Source organism: Sturnira hondurensis, unplaced genomic scaffold (assembly GCF_014824575.4).
Source record: "Sturnira hondurensis isolate 20B ecotype Veracruz unplaced genomic scaffold, ASM1482457v3 Scaffold0023357, whole genome shotgun sequence".
In the NCBI taxonomy this organism is placed as follows: domain Eukaryota; kingdom Metazoa; phylum Chordata; class Mammalia; order Chiroptera; family Phyllostomidae; genus Sturnira; species Sturnira hondurensis.
The window spans coordinates 2,724,089-2,749,619 of NW_028095988.1; the positions used below are offsets into that span (position 1 = coordinate 2,724,089).

A 25,531-nucleotide genomic window follows, 5' to 3' on the forward strand; every position below is an offset into this window, starting at 1 on the left:
ACAAGAGTTCCACAACATAGACTCATCATAATCAAACTGGCAAAAGACAAAAGAAAGAATCATGAAAGCAGAGAGAGAAATGACTCCTATACAAGGTAGCCTCAGTAAAATTAACAGCTGATTTGTCATCCAAAATAATGAAGGCCAGAAGATAGTGGGATGATGTATTCAGAGTTCTTAAAGGAAAATATTTACCAAGAATTCTATATCTAGCCAAACTATCCTTCAGAAGTGAAGAACAATAAGACATTCCAAGGTAAACAAAAGCTGAGGAAGTTTTTCTCTAGTACACCTTCCCTACAAGAAATTCTATGAGGAATTCCTTCAGACTAAAATAAAAGGAGTAATCCAAATACATGTGAAGAGAAATAAAGGACATCTTTAAAGGTAAACTACAAAGTATATAAAACAGCATCAGTGACATTTCTTTTGTAATTTTTTTCTTCTACCTAATTTGAAAGACAACTGAATAAAACAATTTTAAATCTGTTGATGGGTACAAATTGTGCAAAAATTTGATTTTGTGTGTGTGTGTGGTGTGACATCAGTGTCACAAAATTGAGGGCACAGAGTTACAGAAGAGCAGAGTTTTTCTATACTATTGAAATTAACTTAGTATTAATTCAGTGTAGATTATTGTAACAATCTAGAGATTGTTAATTACAACCTAGAGAAATTAGTAAGGCAATAACTCAAAACACACATAATAAAAAAAATCAAGGAAATTAAAAAGGTACACTAGAAAATATTTATTTAACAAAATGGGGTAGTAATGGAGGAAAAGAGAAACAAAAAAGACATAAGGCATAAAGAAAACATAGCAAAATGGGTGAGAAATAAACCTTACTTTTTGATAATTACATTAACTATAAGTGGAATAAGCATTTCAATTAAAAGATATTGACAGGATGGATTAAAAAGGCCTAACTAAGCTGTCTACAAGAGACAAGCTCTAGATTTTTTTTAAGCTTTAATTTCAGCAAAGATTGAAAATAAGAGGTGGGAAAAGCTAGACTGTGCAGGCAGTAACCAATTTATTTTTAAAATGTGTATTTATTTTTACATGTTTAAATTTCAGCCACCTTCAAAATACTCTATTTGATGCAGTACACCTATTAAAACATTTTTTTCACTGCTCAGAACAGTTTTTCAACTCATTTTTATGCCTTTTGGTGTTTCTGCACTTCTTTGCTTTACCTCTTCCACACCTGCAGAATGCTCCCCTTCAAGGACTTTTTCATCCAGGGAAAACAATAAATGTCACCCAGGGTAAGATCAAGTAAATAGGGAGCTGTGGGACACACCAGGTCATGCCATTTTTATCAAAAACTGGTGAACTCAGCATGGTGTGGGCAGGTAGGTGCACTCATAAGTTACCATTAATGAAATGGGGAAACACATTGAAAGAATCTTAAGAAGAGTTCACTGAAGCCTAACATAGCCTCCCACAACAACTCCCACTGGTACACTGATATAAACGGGTTCCTATTACACTCATCTAGCTGGGGAAGCCTGTAGTACAATGGGCCCAACATCCAGAAGGTTTTTTGGGGGGGATGGTTCTCCCTCATATGTATTGTGTAATTGTTAGTAAGTTCCTAGAAAGGCATAAACTATTGAAACTGAGTTAAGAAATATAAAATCTGAGTAGACCTATAACAAGGAGAAGAATTGATGATCAAACCTCCTCGCAAAGGAAAAAAACCCAGGTTTAAATGGCCTCACTGGTGTAGTCTACTAGACATTTAGAGAAGAATTAATACCAGTCATTCACAAACTCTTCCTAAAAAGGAACATACATGAAAAACACTTCTCAACTCTTTGTCCTGGGCCAGTACTATTCTTAGATCAAACCGAACAAGAACAGCACTGGAAGAGAACACTACAAACTAGTGTCCATCATGAATATAGATAGAAGAATCCTCAACAAAAAAGAATCTAGATCCAGCAGCATAAGACAGAATTATACACCATCATTAAAAGGAATATACACCATAACCAAGTAGACTTTAAGGAATACATGGTGGCTCCATCTATGAAAATCAATCAAGTATGACACTATTTTGATACAGGATATAAACCACATGATAATGTCAACACACACCACAAAACATTTATTGAAAACCAACACCTGTACTTCATAAAAACAGTAAACAGCCCTGACCATTGTGGCTCAGTTAGTTGGGCAGCACACCATGAAGTGAAAGGTCCCCAATTAGTTGTGTTCCCGGTCAGGACACATACCTAGGTTGCAGGTTCAGTCCCTGATCTGGTGCATATGAGAGGCACCTGATTGATATTTCTCTCTCCCATTGATTTTTTTCTCCCTCTCTTTCTCCCTTTCCCTCACTCTAAAAATAAGTAAATAAAATCTTTTTTAAGAAAACAAATTAGGAATAAAAGAAAACTTCCTCAACCTGATAACAAGTATCAATGAAAAACTGGTAACTTGAATGCTGAAACACCAAAACCTTTCCCTCTAAAATCAGGAACAAGACAAGGGTATCCATTCTTGCCACTTACTGTGAAACTTTGTACTGGGATTCCTAGGCAAGACGGGTAGGCAAAAAAAAAGAGAAAGAAATAAAAGGCTTTTAAATTAAAATGGAAGACTCTCTGTATTTGTAGTTGCCATGATTTTAAATACAGAAAGTCTTAGGAAATGTAATAACAAAAAGCCATGCGAGCTACTAAACAACCTCAGCAATTTGTAGGACAGAAAATCAGTATCCAAAAACACACTTGTATTTATGCATATATACCAGCGCTAACCAATCTGAGAGTGAAATTAAGAAAATAATTATATTTACAATAGTATGAAAAAGTAAAATACTTAGGAATAAATAAAACAAAGTAGGTAAACAAAATGTGGGCTATGCATACAATGGAGTATTATTCAGCCTTAATAGTTACTAAAGTACTGATACCTGCCACAAGGATGAACCATAAAAACATGGTTAAAGTGAAAAGATGACTAATAAAAACATGGCTAAGTGAAAGAAGCCAAACACAAATGGATACGTATTACAGTACTCCATTTATTTAAAATGTACAGAATAGACAAATCTATAGAGTTAGAAAGTAGATTAGTGGTTGCCAGGGGCTAAGAGAAGAGGGAGGTGATTCCCCTCCAACTGACCACAAAAAAAGGGTACGTGGAAGCTGTGAACACCAGGATACCTGCTGGAAGAGGAAACCAATCAACAAAGTAACCACCAACAGATAACAGAAGAAGATGAAGAAGGGAGAAGAAACCACACTAACTCAACCCAGGACCTATCTGGAAATACAAATAAGTGGTGGAGAAATTACTCAGAACAAACAACTGAACAAGAGCAAGAAAGAATCCTCAAAGCCTTAATACACACAGAAGAACCAGCTTTAACACAGTCTACCCACACCTGCACAACAATATAAGATGTGGAAACTGGAGTGACCCTCAGTTAACCACCTGGAGGGAAGGGTCCACCAAAGAAAGACCCAACAACAATCAAAACACAAAGATATACAAAGAGCCACCATAAATGACAGCCCAAGACCAGTGCCTTCAGGAGATTGAGGAGACTGCAACACAGACCAAAGGTGAAGAGCTGGAGACAAATAATCCAAGCAAATGGACAGAGGGAAAAACAGCCAGGGTACCAATACGAATATTGGACTAAACAGACTTCAAACAAAGAGCCATAAAAAAAGAACTAAAAGGTCACTTCATAATACTCAAGGGAAGAAGCCATCAACATTGAAGACATCAACATTGTAAATACATATGCACTCAACATGGGAGCACCCAAATACATAAAGAAAACCTCGGAGGACTTCAAGAAAGATATTGACAGCAACACAATTATAGTATGGGATTTTAACACCACACTGCTAAAAAATAGATCTTCCAAACAAAACATCAACAAAGATATTGTGGTATTGAACAATGCCCTAGATAAAATGGACTCATATATATATATATATATATATATATAGCCTTTCATCCCAAAGAAGCAAAATATATATTCTTTTCAAATGCACATGGAACATCTTCAAAGATAGCCCAGATGATAGGGCACAACGCAAGCCTCAACAAATTCAAGAAAATTAAAACCCTAGCAAGCATTTTTTCTGACCACAAGAGACTGAAACTAGAAACCAACCTCAAGGAAAAAACCCCAAACACTCAAACCCATGGAGATTGAATAGCATGCTGTTAAACCATGAATGGGTGAAGAATGAAATTAGGGAAGAAATCAAAAAGGTTCTGGAAACAAATGAAAATGAACTCGCAACAATCCAAAACTTATGGGGCACAGAGAAGGCAGTCCTGAGAGGAAGTTCATAGCAATACAGGCCTACCTAAACAAGATAGAAATATTTCAAATAAACAACCTAACCCTACGCCTACTACAACTTGAGGAACAACAACAAAGACAGCTCAGGGTAAGTAGAAGGAAGTAAATAACCAAGATCAGAGCAGAGTTAAATGACACAGAGACTAAAAGCACAATTCTAAGGATCAATAAATCCAGGAGCTGGTTCTTTGAAAAGATAAACAAAATTGACAAGCCTTTAAGCAGGCCCATCAAGAAACAAAGAGAGAAGACCCAAATAAACACAATCAGAATTGAAAGAGGAGAGATTACGACTGATACCATAGAAATACAAAGGATTGTAAGAAATTACTACAAAGAACTATATGCCAAGAAGTTTGAAAACCTAGGGAAAATGGACAACTTTCTAGAAAAATATAATCTTCCAAAACTCAATGAAGAAAGAGAAAGCCTGAACAGGCTAATAACACCTGATGAAATTGAAACAGTAATCCAAAAGCTTCTGACACACAAAAGCCCTAGACCAGACATGGTTTCACAGGATTATTTTATAAAGATGTAAGGGAGAGCAAACCCCCATCCTTCACAGATTATTCCAAAAACTTCAAGATGGAAGACTCCCAAACTCTTTCTGAAGCTAGCATTGATGCATGCACTGTCTCGCAGTGCTGGTGGCGTCATGGATGAGACAGACAAATTCACACAGACTACCAAGTCCTGTGGAGGAAAAGGGACGCCACAACTACTCCCTCAAGGGGTGAGTGCCTTGGAGCGGCCTGGCAACTCTCTCAAGGGGAGAGCATGCTGACCCTTGCCTAGACAAGCTTTTATTGGGTTTTTTAACCCCATAAAACCATGCTATTAAACCATGACAAGAATGCACAGGAGTTCAGGTACAACTTATTAATCATTCTCAGGCAGTGAAAAGTAGATAGTATACAAAGAACTATTAGGGCTTCTTCTGAGGTAGGGTCTATCAGCTAAAAGGCTATAAAACTGTGGGGAAATAAACTCATTTTTTTGCTCAGGCCTTTATCATTTAACTAAAATCATTCTGAGCAAAGCAGGCTTCACAGAATTGTTAGGAATTCTTTCTTATGCCAGATCGCCTCGGATTCCATTCTGGCTGGCAAAGAGCTGCACAGTCTTCCCTGTCACAGGTTTTCAAGCTTAAGTGGATTAGAGTCAGGAAGCACTTCTCCCAGAGGACATGGGGACTGGGCTATGTCCGAATAGCTGGGGAACAGGGGTCCATCACTCCCTCTTTGTTGCAGCCCCCCAAGTTCTTCTATGGTGGCCTCCCAAGTGATTGTGTCTGGCTTAGATTGCCCCCCCTCTGAGGAGTCTTACCCATCTCTGACTATTCAGCTATGCTTTGGGGGCAGGGAGATGAAGCAGAGGCAGCATTTGCTACCAGAGACAAGCCTTATCTCCTCATGGCTCGCATTCTGGAGATTGCTCACTCAACCTTAGCCATGGGAGATGGTTATAATTCCTGAAACCAGGCAGAGCAGTTCCCAACACAGCATCATCCTAATCCCAAAACCAGATAAAGACATAATAAAGAAAACTTCAGACCAGTGTCACTGATGCTAGAATCCTGAACAAAATACTGGCAAACCTCATCCAACAATATGTTAAAAAAGATCATACACCATGACCAAGTGGGATTCATCCCAAGGATGGAAGGATGGTACAATATTCGCAAATCATTAAACATAATAAATCACATAAACAAAACTAAACAGAAAAGTCACATGATTGTTCATATCCATAGAGTGGAAAACGCATTTGATAAGGTATAGCACCCATTTATGATAACGCTTAACAAAGTTTTTATCATAAAAGAGACAAGGGAGCATTCTTCAACATAATAAAGGCCATATATGAGAGACCTACAGCATAGATCATACTCAGTGCGCAAAAACTTGGAGCTTTCTCACTAAGATCAGGAACAAGACAAGGATGCCTGCTTTCACCACTTCTATTCAACATAGTGCTGGGAGTCCTAGCCACAGCCATCAGTCCAAAAAAAGAAATAAAAGGCATCCAAATTGGAAAGGAGGAAGTAAAACTGTTATTATTTACAGATGATATGATAGTGTACATAGAAAATTCTATAGACTCCACAAAAAAACTGCTCAACCTAATAAATGAGTTTAGCAAAACAGCATGGAATAAAGTCAATAGACAGAAGTAAAGGCATTTTGGTACACCAGCAATGAAATATCAAAAACAAATCAGGAAAAAAAATCTCATTGATATAGCAACAAGAAAAATAAAGTACCTAGGAATAAACCTAACCAAGGAGGTAAAAGAACTGTACTCAGAAAACTATACACTGCTGAAGAAAGAAATTAAGGAAGACACAAACAAATGTAAGCATGTATTCCGTTTGTTTATGGAATCCTCTATATTCATGGATTGGAATAATTAACATCATCAAAATGGCCATACTACCCAAAGCAATTTATAGATTTAATGCAATCCCTATTAAAGTACCAATGCCATATTTCACAGATTTAAAACAAACATTTGAGAAATTTATATGGAACCATAAATGACCCTGAAAATGCAGCAATTTTGGGAAAGAACAACAAAGCAGGAGGGATCACAATACCTGGTATCAGACTATATTGCAAGGCCACTGTAATCAAAACAGCCTGGTACTGGCATAAGAACAGACACATAGACCAATGGAACAGAACAGAGAGCCCAGAAATAAACCCAAGTCTCTATGGTCAATTAATATTTGACAAAGCAGGAAGAAGCATAAAATGGACCCTTCAACAGATGGTGTTGGGAGATCTGGACAGCTACATGAAAAAAAAAAAGGAACACTTCCGCCAAGATGGAGGCATAGGTAGAAACACTGTGCCTTCTCCCACAACCAAGTTTGAATACAACAAAGGTTTGGAGAAACAAAGACACAACCAAAGGACAGAAAATTGAATTATACGGAAGTCCGACTACACCTAACCGATCAACGGGGATGGTAAGAGGGGCGGAGCCAGCAGTGAGTAGGGTCGGGCGGGGCAGGGCCCCCGACCCAGGCGCGCAGGCAGACGGGAACCAGTTGGGGTGCAGGGCAGACCACGGGCGCATATTCGCGCACAGTGAGACAGACCACACAGGCCCCAGGGGGCGAGGGCTAATGGCGGTGGCACACTCGTGTGCAGTGGAACGAAACGCGTGGGCCCGGTGACGGCAGCAACTGCGGCACCGGTGAGGGCCGGGGCGGCAGGCGGCGGAGAGGACGCCATAGTCCCTCTTTGACCCCGCCCCCACATACAGCGTCACAACCCAGCGACTTAGTTGCCCTGCTCTAGTGAACACTTTAGGTCTCTGATCCTGCTATGGAACAGGCATGAACAACCCGAAAGATGGCGCAAGAAGAACTCAAAGTCCCAGAGCCCATAACTCTAAGCGACCAAGAGATTGCCAGCCTCTCAGAAGCACAATTCAAGACACTGTTTATCAGGATGCTCACAGAACTGTTAGATTATAGTCAGAAATTAGAGGAATATATGAAGGCTAAACTAAGTGAAATAAAGGGAAATGCACAGGAAACCAATAGTGATGGAAAGGAAATTGGGACTCAAATCAAGGGAGTGGACCAGAAGAAAGAAAAAAATGACCAAACAGAAAAGAATGAAGAAACAAGAATTCAAAAAATGAGGAGAGGCTTAGGAACCTCCCGAACATCTTTAAACGTTCCAACATCCAAATTATAGCGGTACCAGAAGGGGGAAAGAAACAGCCATGAGTGGAAAACTTATTTGAACAAATAATAAAGGAGAACTTCCCCCGTCTGGCAAAGGAAATAGACTTCCAGGAAATCCAGGAAGCTCAGAGAGTCCCAAAGAAGTTGGACCCAAGAAGGAACACACCAAGGCACATCAGAATTACATTAGCCAAGACCAAAATGAAGGAGAGAATCCTAGAAGCAGCAAGGGATAAGGGGACAGTCACCTACAAAGGAGTACCCATCAGACTGTCAGCGGATTTCTCAAAAGAGACCTTACAGGCAAGAAGGGGCTGGAAAGAAGTATTCCAAGTCATGAAATCCAAAGACCTACAGCCAAGATTGCTTTATCCAGCAAAACTTTCATTTAGAATGGAAGGACAGATAAAGTGCTTCTCAGATAAGGTCAAGTTCAAGGAGTTCATCATTACCAAGCCCTTATTATATGAAATGCTAAAGGGACTTATATAAGAAAAAGAAGATGAAAAATATTAACAGTGAAAGGACAGCAAACACACAGTTATTAACAACCACACCTAAAACAAAAGCAAACCAAGAGGACAGCTAGATCAGGAGTGGAACCATAGAAATGAAGAACACATGGAGGGTTAGAAACAGGGGGGTGGGAGGGGGAGAAGGCACAGAAAATAGCATAGATGGTAGGTAGAAAATAGATAGGGGGGAGGGCGAGAATAGTGGGGGAAATATAGAATCCAAAGAACTTGAGACACGTGGTTATAAATTATAAACTAAGGGGGGAGAATGGTGGGGGGGGGACTGTGTGGGTGGAGGGGAATGAAGGGGGGAATAGAACAACTGTAATGGTATAATCAATAAAATGTATTTTAAAAAAAGAAACTTGATCACCAACTTACATCTTACACAAAAATAAATTCAAGGTGGTATAAGACTTAAATATAAGTCATAACACCAAAAAAGTCCTAGAGAAAAATATTCCAGGAAAATCTCAGACATTTCAGGCAGCAACAACTTCACTGCTATGCCCCCTAAAGGAAGGAACATAAAGGAAAGAATAAACAAATGGGACCTCACCAAATTAAAAAGCTTCTTCATGGCCAAAGAAAACAGCATTAAAATGAAGAGAGAATCAACTGTATGGGAAAACATTTGCCAATGATACTTCAGACAAGGGTTTGATCTCCGAAATATGTAAAGAACTCACACAACTACACTCCAACAAGACAAACCCAATTAAAAAATGGGCGAAAGACTTGACAGACACTTCTCCAAGGAGGACATACAGAGGGCCCAGAGATACATGAAAAGATGCTTAGCATCACTAGCCATCAGAGAGATGCAAATTAAAACCACAATGAGATACCACTTAACACCCATCAGAATGGACAACATAAATTAACAAACAAGTGTTGGAGAGGATGCAGAGAAAAGGGAACCCTAGTGCACTGTTGGTGGGATTGCATACTGGTACAACCACAATGGAAAACAGTATAGAATTTTCTAACAAAACTAAAAATGGATCTGCCTTTTGACCCAGAAATTCCACTGCTAGGATTATATCCTAAGAACCCTGAAACACCAATCGAAAAGAACCTATGCACCCCACATGTTCATAGCAGCACAATTTACAATAGCCAAGCACTGGAAGCAACGTAAGTGCCCATCAGCAAATGAGTGGATCAAAAAACTATGGCGTATTTACAGAATGGAATTCTATGCAGTAGAGAGAAAGAAGGAGCTTATACCCTTTGCAACAGCATGAATGGAACTAGAGAGCATTATGCTAAGTAAAATAAGCCAGGCGGTGAGGGACAAATACCATACAATCTCACCTTTAACTGGAATATCAACAAAAGAAAAAAGCAAACAAAATATAACCAGTGTTATTGAGATTAAGAACAATCTAACAGTAACCAGAGGGGAGTGAGGAGGGGACAGTGGGGATAAGGGTTTTCAAAAACTATAAAGGACACATGGACAAAACTAAGGGGAGGGTGGAAGCACAGGAGAGAGGTGGGTTTAGAGGGGGTGAAGAGGGTGGGGATAAAATACAGAGATCTGTAATTGAACAACAATATAATAATTTAAATTAAAAAATACATTTAAGTATAAATTACGATGTATTTGTAAAAGAAGCGGCAAGTGACAAATGACTGCAAAAGGATATTGCTTTTATTTTTGGAATGATGAAAATGTGTTGGAATTATCATGGTGATAGTTGCACATTCCTGTAATTATACTAAATACCACTAAATTTTACAATTTAAAAGTATGAATTTTATATAAGTTATATGTTTTTTTAAGTGTTAATATATTAACAGGAAGCATAAGGTTATTTACACAAATGTCTCACTACAAGCATTTCTTCTAAAATATATTCGATAATGTCTTTCATTAAAATGAACCCTGCCCAGCCCTGGCTGGCGTAGCTCAGTGGATTGAGCACAGGCCTGCGAACCAGAGGATCGCGGTTCAATTCCCAGTCAGGGCACATGCCTGGGTTGCAGGCCAGTTCCCTGCAGGCCAACTCCCAGCAGGGGACGCGCAAAAGGCAACCATACATTGATGTCTCTCTCCCTCTCTCCTTCCCCTCTAAAGATAAATAAATAAAATTTAAAATAAATAAATAAATAAATAAATAAAATAATAAAATAAAAAAATAAAATGAACCCTGTCCAGTGTTTTGCTGTTGGTTGGAGCATCGTCCCACAAATCAAAAGGTTACAGTTTCAGTTCCTGGCCAAGGCACATGCGTGGGTTGCAGGTTTGGTCCTTGGTGGGGGTGTTTGCAAGAGGCAGCTGACTGATGTTTCTTTCCCTGTCTCCTTCCCTTTCCCTCTCTCAAATCTGTAAGCATGTCTTTGGGTGAGGATATTTTTTAATGTTCAATTATATTTAAGAAAGTTTTTAGTTTTTAGTCTTGTTAATTACTCTCTTTTGAATCTTTATGGATTGTCTTTAGGTCATATGTTATGTAGCAGAAGGATTTGATGCTCAGAAATTCTTTATTGGAAATTATGATTTTTCTCTACAATTGCAGATGAACTTTTATATTTCTTTTTATTTCTTCCCTTTTTTGTTCTCCTAGGAATTAGGAGAATTTTCTTTATACCTTAAAGTAGAACTATTTATATATTACTGAGTTTTATATCGCCCTCAGCTAAAGATACTTTATAAAACCACATAGTATTACATTTTTTTAGATTTAAGGTTTTGGATCTTGGGTTTCATTCAAGAAATGTGTGTGTATTATTAGTTTCATAATGATATTCTTTATAGTTAATATAAAATACTAGGACTTTACATAATGAAAACGTTCTCTTGTGTGAACTTTATGATCTCAAGAATTTCCAAAATTAGTATGTGATATTGAATAGGTTTTAGATGTCAGCAAAACAGCTTCTCATATAAAGATTGCATGATAGTTCTTTCTTTGCAAAAGTATTCAGTGAAGGTCCTAAACACTGCTTTGGTTTATTTGTTGCTTGTCTTAGAGGGGGAAAAAAAGTGCTGAAATATTTAAAGTTTACTACATTTAGATGTATTCCTCCTTGAATGTCCTGTTAAGTTTTTCTTACAGTGAAGGAGGCACAATCTCTGAAGATACCTTGCAGTTACAAATATTGTCAGCCTTTCAGAAATAAGTTGCTTCTTATTCTGAAGTGGAATTGATCACCTCAGTAATTATTTTCCCCCAAGAAGGGCCTTTTGTCCAAAAAATGTCTATCTTATTTAATAACATTTACTCTTAGATGTTGTTAGCCCTTGAAATATGAGCTATTTTAATTCTTTAAATAATTGGTTTTCTATTAACTCCAAAAGACTGGAAGGTATAATCTGGGAAGGGGAAGAAGAGAATAGGAACTGAGATAAGTAATAAAAATTAAAAATATGTCAGGAATTGAAAGAATGCTACAAAATGACTGTCTCTCCCATTGTTTGAATTACTAGTGAAATGAAATGTACAAAATGATGACACATGTTGATTTTTCCGGGTTGTCAAATTAAGGTATGTTTTTCAAGTGATTGATAGGCAACTTTCTGTAAAATCTGGGGAGAAATGTGTTGGTTTTGCTCACTTGACCTTCAGCAAAGCATTTTTAGTGAGTAAAATCACTTTAATATTTTGTTTTACTGTACAATAAATTTTAGTAAATCAGAACAAGAAAATAATTTAGTGATAATGTAATTGGAAGTACATTTTTTTGTCTGTGCCTATTCAAAGAACAGGCTTCTCTGATTTCTAATCAATGTGATAATTTTCTTTCAAATTTAAGGTTTGGTTTGATTTACAGGTGAACAGTGTTGACCTCAGAACTGCCAGCCATGAACAGGCAGCAGCTGCTTTGAAAAATGCTGGCCAGGCTGTCACAATTGTTGCACAATATCGACCTGAAGGTAATATAACTTTTGCTGTCTATGTTTATTATTTTGGTTTTGAGAATTCTTCCTCTTAATAATGTTTAACTTTCCAAGCTTAACTTTCCTTTTTTGTGTATTGGTATGATTGACTAGTCTGTTATATGTACAGTCTGAATCGAGTTCACTATCAGGGTCAGAATGTTTTTAATAGGGTGTAGGGATTCATATCTGCAAATTCTTTTGAGTATTTCACTGTGATTTGGATTTATTTTCATGTGTTTCTTTTTTAAAATCTGTCCTCTAACCAAACATATACCTTTTAACATTCCTTTTACTAACTTGTTGATCCAAAAAGTTAATAAAAACCAAAAGTAAGGATAGTAATATTACCAAAGAAAATTAGGACATCCCAATTTTTTCTAACTTTGAATTAGATTATATTTATTAATATCAAGGTTTTAGATATATTTCTCATAGCTTCTATTGTTATTTAAAATTAAAAAGAAAGAATATAGGTTTGAGATACAATGTGTTTCTAGATAGTGAAGTAGCATGGGCATGACCTTTACTAAGTTCCTAGGGGAAGAAAATGGTAATGGAAAGTTTGAGGTCATGCCATATTAAATATATATAATACTCTAGTGCACAATGACATGAACACTTCTCCAATAAAACCACAGTAGACTTTAAAATCTTAAACTCTCAAAGGAATACATAGCATGCTGGTTAATGTTCATAAAGAATAAGGTGAAGAAGTAAAGAATGATATGACTAATGGAGATAAGTGAGACATTCTGTAATGTAGCATCTATTACATTTATAATTTTTTCTTGGAGTGGAATATATTTTTATAACAAAACCTAATGTTAACTGATCAAAGTAGCATGTTGGGCATTGGTTGCTATTTTACAAATATATTTACATAAGAGGTAAATTCCAAATAAATTCAAGTTAACAAAACAAATAATGATAATACGTGAAGTCAGAACACCAATTTATTAATTTTTATGAGAAACAAAGCTGCAAATGGGGCCACATATGCTTCTGGTTGACACTTCTTGACTTATAGGTATACTGTATGAAAGTCAGGTTATTATCAAGGCTGCTTAGTATTACAGAAGGCATCTCATCTATATGTTTATAAGGAATATTAAAGGATAAATCAGTATCTTTTCCATGGACACATGGAAAACACAAAAGCAACAAAAAAAATGAAACATACACACACACTTCTACTCATACAACTCCACCTCACATTAACTAAGAAGACAGACTACCTGGACAACAAAAGATAGGCAAAGGTTGCTTAAGCAGCTTGAGATCTGATAGAGGAGGCCACATGGAAATAGGGAAAGACTAAAATAAAAAACATTGAATCTTGAGAATGCTCAGTTGTGGCAGAATTTAGAATGTGGCAGAAGATTGCACTTCATAAAGGTGAAGGGCTTGTTTTTTAGGTTAAAATTATCTCTGTTTGTGGCAGGTCTCATGGTATTTGGAGTGAGTGGTCTAGAGCAGAAACCATCCTTGATATGAGTTGGTTTAAAGAAGTAGAGGAACCATGTCTGAATAAAGCAGTCTGTTTTCACAGCATCAGATAACGTAACAGTCTTTTGGTTTTAAAGGCTGTAAAGAACTTGTGCTTTTATTCCCCTATATCCGAAAACTTTCTGGTCCAGCCAAATAGCTTGTCTAGCAAAATACAACTCATTAATGAGTAATTTAAAGTAACTGACCTTCCATTCATATAAAAATGTTAATAAGAAAATGTGGGAATAGGCAGTAAAGCTTAGCAACAGGTAAAGGTTAGTCAAACACATACACAGCATTGGCACAAATTAGATGAAATTTTGTTCTTAGTGTTTTTAACAACTTATATATTAACTTAGATGAAAAGACTAGAAAGTAGAAATGTAAGAATAGATGTAGGGAGGAAAATTACCCAACAACCAGAAGAGATTAATTTTGAGCTAACAGAACTCAGGAAAGAAGGTGTACAAGTGTTTTAAATGGGAACACATAGGCAAAGAGACATTGCAGAAAAAACAATAGGGAGCATAGAGTAAAGAATAGAAAAGTTAGCAAAATGAAACAAAAATAAAGAGGATCTTATAAGATGTGAGACGGATATTAGCAATGGAAGACAGGCAATTATTTATATGCAACATGTACATAATTAGACTTTTTGAAAAACAAATTTTTAAAGAATAATATGAATGCTTGAAATTACAATGCAGTCAAGAAAACTTTCCTGAATTAAAAAGAGTGAATCTTCACTTTGATAAAAAATGAGAGAATGGTCAAAATTCAGAGATATTCTAGTTAATGTTTATTTAAAAAGAATCTTCTGGGACTCAGGTAAAATATTATAATAAAGGGGTAAAAATTGATTGATAGAAGAAAGAACTGCTCTAATGCTTGGTGCACGTAGACCAGAAAAAAAGATAGTTACCCTCATTTTAGTATTTTTATGTTTTGTGGCAGTAGTTCCAACATCTATAAGAAGCTGCAGAAGGGATATAAAATCAGCTAACTCTGCTCTTTGAGTAGGGGCTTGGGTGGTGCCATTCTTGGGGGCAGCTTATCCATAGTTCATTCTGGCCATCTGGTCTTTACTTAGCTTCCTGGAGGCCTGGGATTATTCCATGCCTGGGCTCAAGTCCTTGTACTGTCTCACTCTTGAGAGTTTTTGCCTCAGGCTTTGGGTTTAATGTATTTCATTATAGAGTGTAAGTGAGTTATTCTTCAAAGTTGAAATTGCAGGTTTAAAAGAGATTGGGGGAAAGCACAATTTCTCCCCTTCTTTTTTCTGTCTTTTTACTTCTAGTGTGGGAATGAAAACAAAGATTAGAAATTGAAAGGGGGAATAAAATGCAGAAAATCGGCTATTACACATTCTCCCTTTTATAAGTATGCACGTATTTAACATATGTCCAGCAGTTCAGAGACTCCCAGTATATTTTATGGCAAGAAATATGGTTTGGTTCAAGAATTTCCAAAATGATGACTGAAGAATATCCCCTGTGTAATAACATTGTTGCCCTCTTCCAGTGGTAGCTTTCCTCATTATGAGTTGTGATGTGATTTCTAGGAGAGGGGTGCAAAACACTTAACAAAAAAAAAACTTCCCCCAAAGTAAAATATAAGAAAACATATACAGGATGGACCTAAGATAAAAATTGATAGAACTAAAAGTATGAATTCATTGAAACAAAAGGAAAAGAAAGGAGCCATAGCTAGGTAAATGAAATGGAAGATTTAAAGGAAAAGTAACTTTGAGGAAAGTGTTGAACTATGTTCTGGACAGACAGATGCTGTAAGGAATTGTTAATAGTATATAAAGGCCATAAATATGAAAATCTGAATAAGGTAAACAAAATAAGACATAAATGCAAGAAAGTATCAGGAATTGACTTAGCTCTCCAATATGTTAAATGTTAGATATCTGAGATTTTATTTTAACTGCTTTGTAATAACTTACTTATTTCTTAGGAAAGAGATTTTTCTGCCTCACTATAAAAAATTATGTGCTCTTTTAACAAAGTTTTTAAATTTCTGAAATGTAGAATATTTTGAATCCTTAGGATTTGTTGTTCCCATTTGCAAAATCACTGAAAACAGCTAATAATGCTATATGAAATATAATGAACATCTTATTAAAAATGTGACAGAGCTATTAGGGCAATAAAGAATTATTAAACAAAAGGTGAAGGAAGACTGAGAACTCACAGAGCTAAAGAAACACAGAAGTCACTTTTGTGTAAGGAGAGTGATATACTGACCTACAAGAGCTAATTGTTAAATTTTCAGGTACTTTGCAAACTAGTTGTTAAATATTGCCATTATTAAAAATAAAATTATATGAATATACAAATAAATTATGTTTAAAAAATTAAAAACAAAAGTAGTTAATATTGAAAATGCATCTCTTTCTAATAATTTTCAAGGATAACCAGTAACATAATGGAATCATAAAACAGTGGGGCAAGTAGAAAATACAAAATATTTTTAAAGGTGAATTGCCTAGAACTCCTCCCTCCTTACCCCTGGGGGGAATAATTATGATAGCAAAACCAAATAGTATTAATAGATACTTAGTACAGCTATATGACAAAGTACCCCCATGAACCCCACAATACAAGCAGGTAAAAGTAAGCCATCAACAGCTGTGAGACCCTGTGGATATCAGCATCTGTATAGGGGAAGCAACATAAGTCCAAAGGCCAGCTAATATTAGAAAATGCAGTGTGCCAATGTGAAAAGAGCACCTGGAACAATAAGGGTGTTTTCACAGTGCGCATGCGTGTTCAAGGAGTCTGCAAAAACATGTGAAGGCACTGGTGGAGTAGTCTAGACCCTCTGACACAATTGACCAGCTCTAGCTCTCTTTCATTTTAAAACCCCACATTAAGTAAGGAAAAAGTACTAGGAATACAATTAAAATTGAGCAGGATGGTGATGCAGACACTGGCCCACAGTGTCCACAGCATCGTGGATGAGATAAAAGACAAATTCTCCAATCAGTCTAGCTATACCTTAGATGTGTCTTTATAGACCAAAGATTTTACATGAGCCCTGGCTGGTGTGGTTCAATGGATTGAGTGCTGGCCTATGAACTACAAGGTGGCTGGTTTAATTCCCAGTCAAGGCACATGCCTGAGTTGTGGGCCAGGTCCCCAGGTAGAGGGTATGTGAGAGGCAACTGATCGATGTGTCTCTCACACATTGAGTTTCCCTTGCTCTCTTCTCCCCCCCTTCCCCTCTCTAAAAATAAATAAAATCTTCTAAGAAAGATCCCACATGCGTTGATAATTACTGAATTGTAGTGGGTATATTATGCTTTTCAGTCTACTAAAATTATACTGTAAATTTTCTATTACACTTTAAAGGGCAATAAAAGACTATTACATGTTAATGTGAACTTTTAAATGTTTGTCTTCTGGTGAATTGTTGCTTCAAATAATCTTAGTATCTATAAAACAAAATTGTATAACTACAGTGAAGAGTAACTTAACAGTAATCATGCTTACTCTTAACTGTGTTTATAAATTATACAAATTCCCAGACAAGTTAATTTGTTCTTGCTATAAGACTAGTTTTAGGAGGAAATCTGATGGGATCTGACCTGTGTGTAAAATACTTTGTTATTAATAGAGAAAAAGACATGTGTGTATAATCATTTAACTGCAGTAATTTTGAGAGCATGTTTAAGGTTTTTGTTATTAAGGCTTATGGCCAAAATGGAGGCATAGACAAACATGCTTCACCTCCTTGAACAACCATAAGGAGGATCACACAACTAATCACAAAACTAAAAACAATAAGAACTTCCAGAAAATCAAACTGTGTCAAAGTCCTATAACCAAAGATTTTTAGAAGAAATATTCATCCAAATGGGTAGGAGGGACAGAAACAGGCAGCTGGGGTAGAGAGGATGCAGTGTGGCAGCAGCTGGCAGAATGAGCAGTACCACACTCATGTGGTAGATAAAAACCAGAAGGGACACCTGGGGAGCAAGCCATCCCAGCCCCAGGCCAGACCAAGTAGCTAAGGGTTCCAATGCCAGGAAAATAAAGCCTCATAACTTATGGCTATAAAAAGCATTGGGGGTTGGGGTGGCAGAAGAAACTGCCAGTCTCTCAGGAAAGCCCATTTAAAAAACCCGCACAGTCCTAGAATGTATGCAAACCCACGCACACTGAGATTCAGCACCAGGGCAGCAGCTGGAAGGGTGCCAGTTACATATAGAGAGAGCATGAAGTGGCTGGAAATGGGGCAAGAATCGAGCAGGTGTCATTGTTCCCTCTCCAACCCATCCCCCACATACAGCAACACAAAGCTGGTTGCCCTACCATGGCAAATACATAAGGCCTCTGCCCCTACAATGTAATAAGTGAGCCAAGACAGGGAGTCAAAGCAGCTCTACCTAATACACAGAAACAAACACAGGGAGGCTGCCAAATTGAGGAGACAGAAATATTGCCCAAATGAAAAAAAATCATAACTCCAGAAAAAGAACTAAGAGCTACAGAGATAGCCAACCTATCAGACGCAGAGTTCAAAACACTGGTGATAAGAATGCTCAAACTCATTGAGTACAACACACACATAAGGGATGAAATAAAGGCTGTGCTAAGTGAAATAAAAGTCCACGGGGAAAGAACAGTGAGGGGAAGGAAGCCAGGATTCAAATCAGCAATTTTGGAACATAAGAAATAAGCAGTCAACCAGTACAAAATGAAGAAACAATGATTCAGAAAAATGAGGAGAGAATGAGAAGACTGGGGCATCTCCAAATGTGCCAACACCTGAATCATAGAGATGCCAGAAGGAGAAGAGGAAGAGCAAGAAATTAAAAACTTATTTGAAAAAATGATGAAAGAAAACTTCCCTGATTTGGCAAAGGAAATAGACATACATCTTGAGGAAGCAGAGTCTTGAACAATTTGGACCCAAAGAGGTTCACACCAAGACATATCATAATTAAAATGCCAAAGGTTAAAGATAAGGTATGAGAGTCTTGGGGAGATCCAAGGTGGCAGAGGAGTGCATGGAACTTACACTAACCTCCTTGCGCAACCAATCTGGAAATACAACTAAATTGTGGAGAAATCATCCAGAATAAATAACTGAACAATAGCAGGAGAGGAGTCTGATAACCTTGGACGCATGGAAGAAACAGCTTCAGCAAAATCTGGTAGGGAGTAAGTGAGAAGGAAACACAAGAGTGCTGGCTCAGCTCCCATGGGCAGCAGTTGAAATGCCAGAGGAATATTACCATTGGGGCGGGGAAATCCCCCTGAGAAGTATGGGATCTAAACCCTAAGCTAAGTTCCCCAGCCTACAGCACCAGAGCCCCAAAAGTATACAGATAACATCCGGTTGCAAAAGATACCAGGGTTTCTCTCTGCCAGAGCCAATGACTGGAGATGCAGAGACCCATTTAAAGGACCAACACATAAATTTCATATGCAGCCATTTATCCTAGGCTCCAGCAAACAGGAGGAGGGGCAGAGTAGACTAGAGATGCTTGAAGAGTGACTGGGGATGGTGGCTTTTGGAGGAAAGAAGTGAGAAAGCAGCCACTGGAATCCTGATGCTGAGTCATCCCGCATACTCAGGTATCATCCTGAGGAGAAGCAGTATCTCCATCCACAGGAATTACTCTGCCCCACCCTGTGGTGCTTAAGCTGAACTGCTGATTACAGAGTGGCTATACTAACAACAGAAGAGTCAGCCACAAATGGTAGATGCCTGGTAGTCTCCAATAGACTGCGTAACGCCAGACTGGAACGCTACCTGACATCACCAGAGGCAAGTCCAAAAATAAAAAACTGTGGTAAATACTAGATGCTACTCAGATGAAATCCACTGTGGTCTTCTTCATAATTTGCAATACTTTCTTTCCTTCATAGTCATTAATTTCTTATCCTTCAAGTTTATGCATGTTAATTGACTAGATTTTATTTTATAGCTTATTTCCATTCTCATATTTTGCCTCCACCTTCTCTTACCCTATTTTACCTTCTTCCTTTTATTATTTTCATTTAAAATTTTCTTTCTTGCTACAACTTGTTTCCATTGTTTCTCCCCCATCTACCCTCTCAAAACCAATTTTCTTTCCAGTGGTCATCTCACATTCTTTTTTCTCCTCTTAAAATACCCACATTCTCTCTCCACCTTTATCATTCTTTGCTAGTTCATTATGGATAGTTGTTACTGCATTTTCTCAATTTTATCTCTAGAGCTTTGCTGTTTCTGTATTTTAAATCTCAAATTTTACTATTCCCCTTACCTACTCTGTTCTGCCTTCATCCTGCCCTTTTGTCTTTTGTGTCAAATTTTAATTTTAACCTGCGTTAGCCTGGTTTTCATTTCTGACTCTTAGTGTTCCCTTTCCTTCTATCATCTCAATTGCATTTCCCTTTCCTCTAGACAACTCTTAAGTGTTTCTCTTTTTTCTCCCCTCTTACTCCCATCCCACCTATATTAATCTCAGCTCATTTGTTGTTGATAGTGCTGTGGTGGATCTTTTTCTCCAATTTGATTCCTTTTTATTATTATTTAGTCTTTTCCCCTTTTATTTCTCTCACATTAATATTTTTTAAATTTCTGTTTAAATGTAATATACACTTTCCTTCTCTTACTCCGTTCCACCTGCTTCATTCCCTTTTTAATTTACAATCTAAATTTTACTTCCTTCTCATTGCTCCAATTTCCTGCTCTTCCTAGTGTGCCTCCCTCTGCCCTCTCAAAATCATTTTTCTTTTAATTAGTCATCTCATATTAACTTATCCTTTATTATAATTGTCTTAATCTCTTTATACTCTTATTAATACTGGTTCATTTGGTTGTTGACACTGGGATTGTGGGTTCGAATTATTTTTGCATGTGTTGGTTTGTTTCCTGGGCTGTGTGGTTTTGGTCTGGCAGCACCTGCACAACAGCATACAAGATGTGGTAGGTGGAGTGTCCCTCAGTCAGGTAACCTCCAAAGAATGACCAACAACAATCAAAACCCAATTATATCCAGAAAGCCGACAGAAAGGGCATAAAGTTCATCACAATAGCATTAAGTTCAGGAGATCAAGGAGACTGCACCACTGAATCTCACAGGTCTCCTGACATAGAAGTTGACTTTACAAAGACGGGAAATCAAAGTAGATCAATTTAAGAAGCAGGAAGAGACTTCCAGTGAAGATGGAGACATAGGTAGATATACTTTGCCTCCTCACACAACCAAAAGAAGTTCAACAACAAATTTAAAAATAAAAAATAACCAGAACTGCCAGAAAATTGAATTGTATGGAAGTCCAATGACAACCAAGGAGGAAAGAAGAAACATTCATCAAGACTTGTAAGAGGGGTGGAGGTGGGTAGCGGGGCAGAGAGGAGGCCTGGCAAGGCAGCAGCTGGCAGACCAGGCAGTCCCACATTTGCATGTAGATGGAACAATTGGGGGGCCAGACAGACCATGCTACCCAGGGTTACAGTGTGGGAAAGGAAAGTCTCTGGCTGTAAAAACCTGTGGGAATTGCGGAGGCGGGAGAAACTCCCAGCCTTACAAGAGAGTTCACTGGGGAGACCCACTGGGTCCTAGAAAGTAGGAAGCCCACAAGCCCACAAATCTGGGAATCAGCATCAGGAGGACCCAATTTGCTTGTGGGAAGCGTGGCAAGTGACTGAAAACTGGCCTAGAGCTGAGAAAGCATCAGTGTTCCCTATTGGACCCCTCCCCGAAATACAGTGCCAGCAACGCAGCAACCTGCCCCACCTTGGTGAATACATAAGGCTCCACCCATTAGAATGTAACAGGCATGCCAAGACAAAAAAGAAAAAAATGTGGCCCAAATGAAAGAACAAACCAAAGTTCCAAAAAGAGAACTAAGCAATGAGGAGATAGCCGAGTTCAAAACATTGGTAATCAGAATGCTCACAGAAATGGTTGAGTGTGATCACAAAATAAAGGAATAATGGAAGGTTATATAAAGAGAAATAAAGCAAAATATGCAGGGAACCAACTGAGAAGGGAAGGAAATGGGGAAGAAATAAACATTCAGCTAGAACTGAATGAAAAATGAACAGAGTGAAGAAACAATTCAAAAAAATGAGGAGAACCTTAGGAACCTTCAGGACAACTTTAAATGTTCCACCCCTATATCCAAGTATAGGGTTGCTAGAAGGAGAAGAAGAAGAGTGAGAAATAGAAAACTTATTTGAAAAATAATGAAAGAAAACTCTCCCAATCCTCTTTGAAAAAGTAATGACAGAAACTTCCCTAATTTGAAGAGAAAAAAATGTCACCCGAGTCCAGGTAGCTCAGAGGGTCCCAATCAAGATAAATCCAAAGAGGCCCACTCCAAGACACATTATAATTCAAATGGCAAAATTCAAAGACAAAGAGACAATCTTAAAAGCAGCAAGGGAGAAACAGGAAGTAATATATAAGGGAGCCCCACAAGGCTAGCAGCTAGTCAGCTGCTACAGAAACACTATAGGCCAGAAGGAAATGGCAAGAAATATCCCACATAATGAAAAGCAAAGGGCTGCAACCAAGACTGCTATACCCACCAGGGCTCTCAATTAAAATGAAAGACCAAATGAGCTTCCCAGACAAAAGAAAGTTGAAAGAATACACCTCCATCAACCAGCATTGCGCGATATACTAAAGGGACTGTTTTAAGAGGATGAAGAAAAACAGAAAAAGGAACATGAGTACAAAGCGGATAAATGGCAAAGAATAAGTATCTATCAATTATAACCTTAAATGTTCCAAGTAAAAGATATGGTGTAGCTGAATGGATAAGAAAACATGACCTGACATATGCTGTCTACAAGAGACTCACCTCAGAGCAAAACACCTACATAGACTGAAAGTGAAGAGTTGTGAAAAAATATTCCAAGGAAATGGACAGAGAAAAAAGCCAGGGTGGCAATACTTATGTCAGAGAAAATAAACTTCAATAAAACGGCCATAAAAAGAGACAGGGAAGGACACTTCCTAATACTGAAAGGAAGAATCCATCAAGAAGATATAAACATTGTAAACATATTTGTACCAAACACAGAAGCACCCAGATATATAGGGCAAATCTTGGAGGATTTCAGGAAAGATATAGACAGTAACACGCTTATACTAAGGGATTTTAAAACCCCACTGTCAACAGTGGATAGATCTTCCAAACAGAGTCAACAAGAATTTGTGGCGCTGAACAACGCTCTAGTTTAAGTAGACAATGTATACAGGACCTTTCACCCCCAGAGAAGCAAAATGCTTCTTCTTCTCAAGTACACATTGAACATTTTCAAAGATAGACCACAAAACAAGCTTCAGCAAATTCAAGAAAAATGAAATCATTTCAAACATTTTCTCGGACCACAGGGCTTGACACTAGAAACAAACTTCAAGGAAAAAAATCCGTAGCTGTCAAATTTGTGGAGAGTGAATGACATGTTATTAAAAAATGAATGATTTAACAAGGAGATCAATGAAGAAATCCAAAAGTTTCTGGAAACAAATGAAAATGAATACACAACAGTTCAACCTATGGGACTCAGCAAAGACAATCCTAAGAGGGATGTTCATAGCAATACAGGCCTACCTAAAGAAGAGAGAGAAAATTTTCAGGGGAAAAAAAAAACCCCAGTGCTACAACTACAAGAACTGGAGGAACAATAGCAAACAAAGCCCAAAGTGAGTAAAAGGAAGGAAATAAGATCAGAGCAGAATTAAATGACATAGAGAAGAATTCAAAGGATAAATAAATCCAGGAGCTGGTTCTTAAGATAAACAGGATCAATAAATAACCCTTTAACTAGACTCATCAAGAAAAAAAAAAGGACCCAAATACATAAAATCATAAATGAAAGAGGAGAAATTACTACAAACTATATGCCAAGAAATTTGAAAACCTGGCAGAAATGGACAAATTTCTAGAAACATACAGTCTTCCAAAATTGAATCAAGAAGTTACAGAAATCATGAACAGACTGATAACAGCTAGTGAAATTGAAGCAGTAATCAAAACATTCCCTGCATACAAAAGCCCTGGACCAGACAGTTTGTTTCAAGGGAGAATTTTACAAAAATTTAAGGGAGAACTAACCCGTATCCTCAAACTATTCCAAAAAATCCCAGAGGAGAAAAGACTCCGAAACTGTTTTTTATGAGGTCAGCATCATCCTAATCCCAAAACCAGATGAAGATATAACAAAGAAAGAAACCTTCAGTCTCTGCTGAGCATAGATGTTAAAATCCTCAACAGCATGCTGGACTGCAACAACAGACTGCATCCAGAGATACATTAAAAAGATCATACACCATGATAAAGTGGGATTCTTCCCAGGGATGCAAGGATGGTATAATATTTGCAAATCAGAAATCATAATACATCACATAAAAGGAAAGACAAGTCACATGATCTCAATACATGCTAAAAAGCATTTGAAAAAGTACAGCACTGATTTATGATGGAAACAGTCGGCAAAGTGGGAATAGAGGGAGCATACCTCAACATAATAAAGGCTATGTACAAGAAACCTGCAGCCAACATCATACTCAATGGGCAAAAACAAAAAGCTTTCTCCCTAAGATCAAGAATAAGACAAGTGTGTCCACTTTCACCACTTCTATTCAACATAATATTAGAAGCTTTAGCCAGTGTTCAGACAAGAAAAAGAAATTAAAAGCATCTAAATTGGAATGGATCTAAAACTCATTGTTTGCAGGTGACATAATACTGTACACAGAAAACCCTGTAGACTACACCAAAAAACTGTTCCACCCAAACATCAGGATACAAAGTAAATATTCAGAAATTGAAGGCACTTTTGTACATGAACCATGAATATCAAACAGACATTAAGGTGAAAAAAAGGTTTGCTGTAGCAACAAGAAAAATAAAGTACCATGGAAAAAAACTAACCAAGGAGGTTAAAGACCTGTACTCAGAAAACTGCAGAACACTGAAGAAAGAAATTAAGGAAGACAGAAGTAAGTGGAACTATGTACCGTGTCCATGGATTGGAAGAATTAACGTCTTTAAAATTTCCATACTACCTAGAGTAATTTATAAATTCACTGCAATCCCTGTTAAAATACAGTGATATTTCACAGATAATAGAACAAATATTTCACAATTTTTGTTGAATCATAAAGGATCCCAAATAGTCTCAGCAATTTTGAGAAAGAAGAACAAAGTAGGAGGGATCATAATACCTGATATCAAGCTATATTATAAGGCCACTGTAATCAAAACAATCTGGTACTGGCATAAGAACAGAAACAGCTCAATGGAACAGAATAGTGAGCCCAGAAATCAACCCATGTCTGTGGTCAATTAATATTTGACAAAGGAGATAGGAGTATAAAATGGAGTAAAAAATAGCCTCTTCAACAATGGTGTTGGGCAATCTGGAAAGGTACATGTGAAAAAAATGAGACTAGACCATGAACTGACACCGTACACCAAAATAAATTCAAGATGAATAAAAGACTTCAATATAAGTAGTGACACCATAAGAGTATTAGAGGAGAACACAGTTAAATGTTAGATATCCCACATAACAATATTTTCACCAGTATGTCCCCTAGAACAAGGGATGTAAAGGCTAGAATAAACAGTTA

At 37.4% G+C, this 25,531-nt stretch overlaps 1 protein-coding gene across 11 annotated transcripts in view; it reads left to right on the forward strand.

Annotated features, from left to right (window-relative positions):
- The window catches only part of DLG1 (discs large MAGUK scaffold protein 1), a 309,015-nt gene that overhangs the window by 197,083 nt on the left and 86,401 nt on the right, over nucleotides 1–25,531 (forward strand). For all 11 annotated transcript variants that reach the window (XM_037037510.1, XM_037037507.1, XM_037037511.1 and 8 more), the window contains one exon: nucleotides 12,339–12,441. In XM_037037510.1, the coding sequence (XP_036893405.1) occupies nucleotides 12,339–12,441 (103 nt within the window). The remainder of the gene's footprint in view (nucleotides 1–12,338; nucleotides 12,442–25,531) is intronic.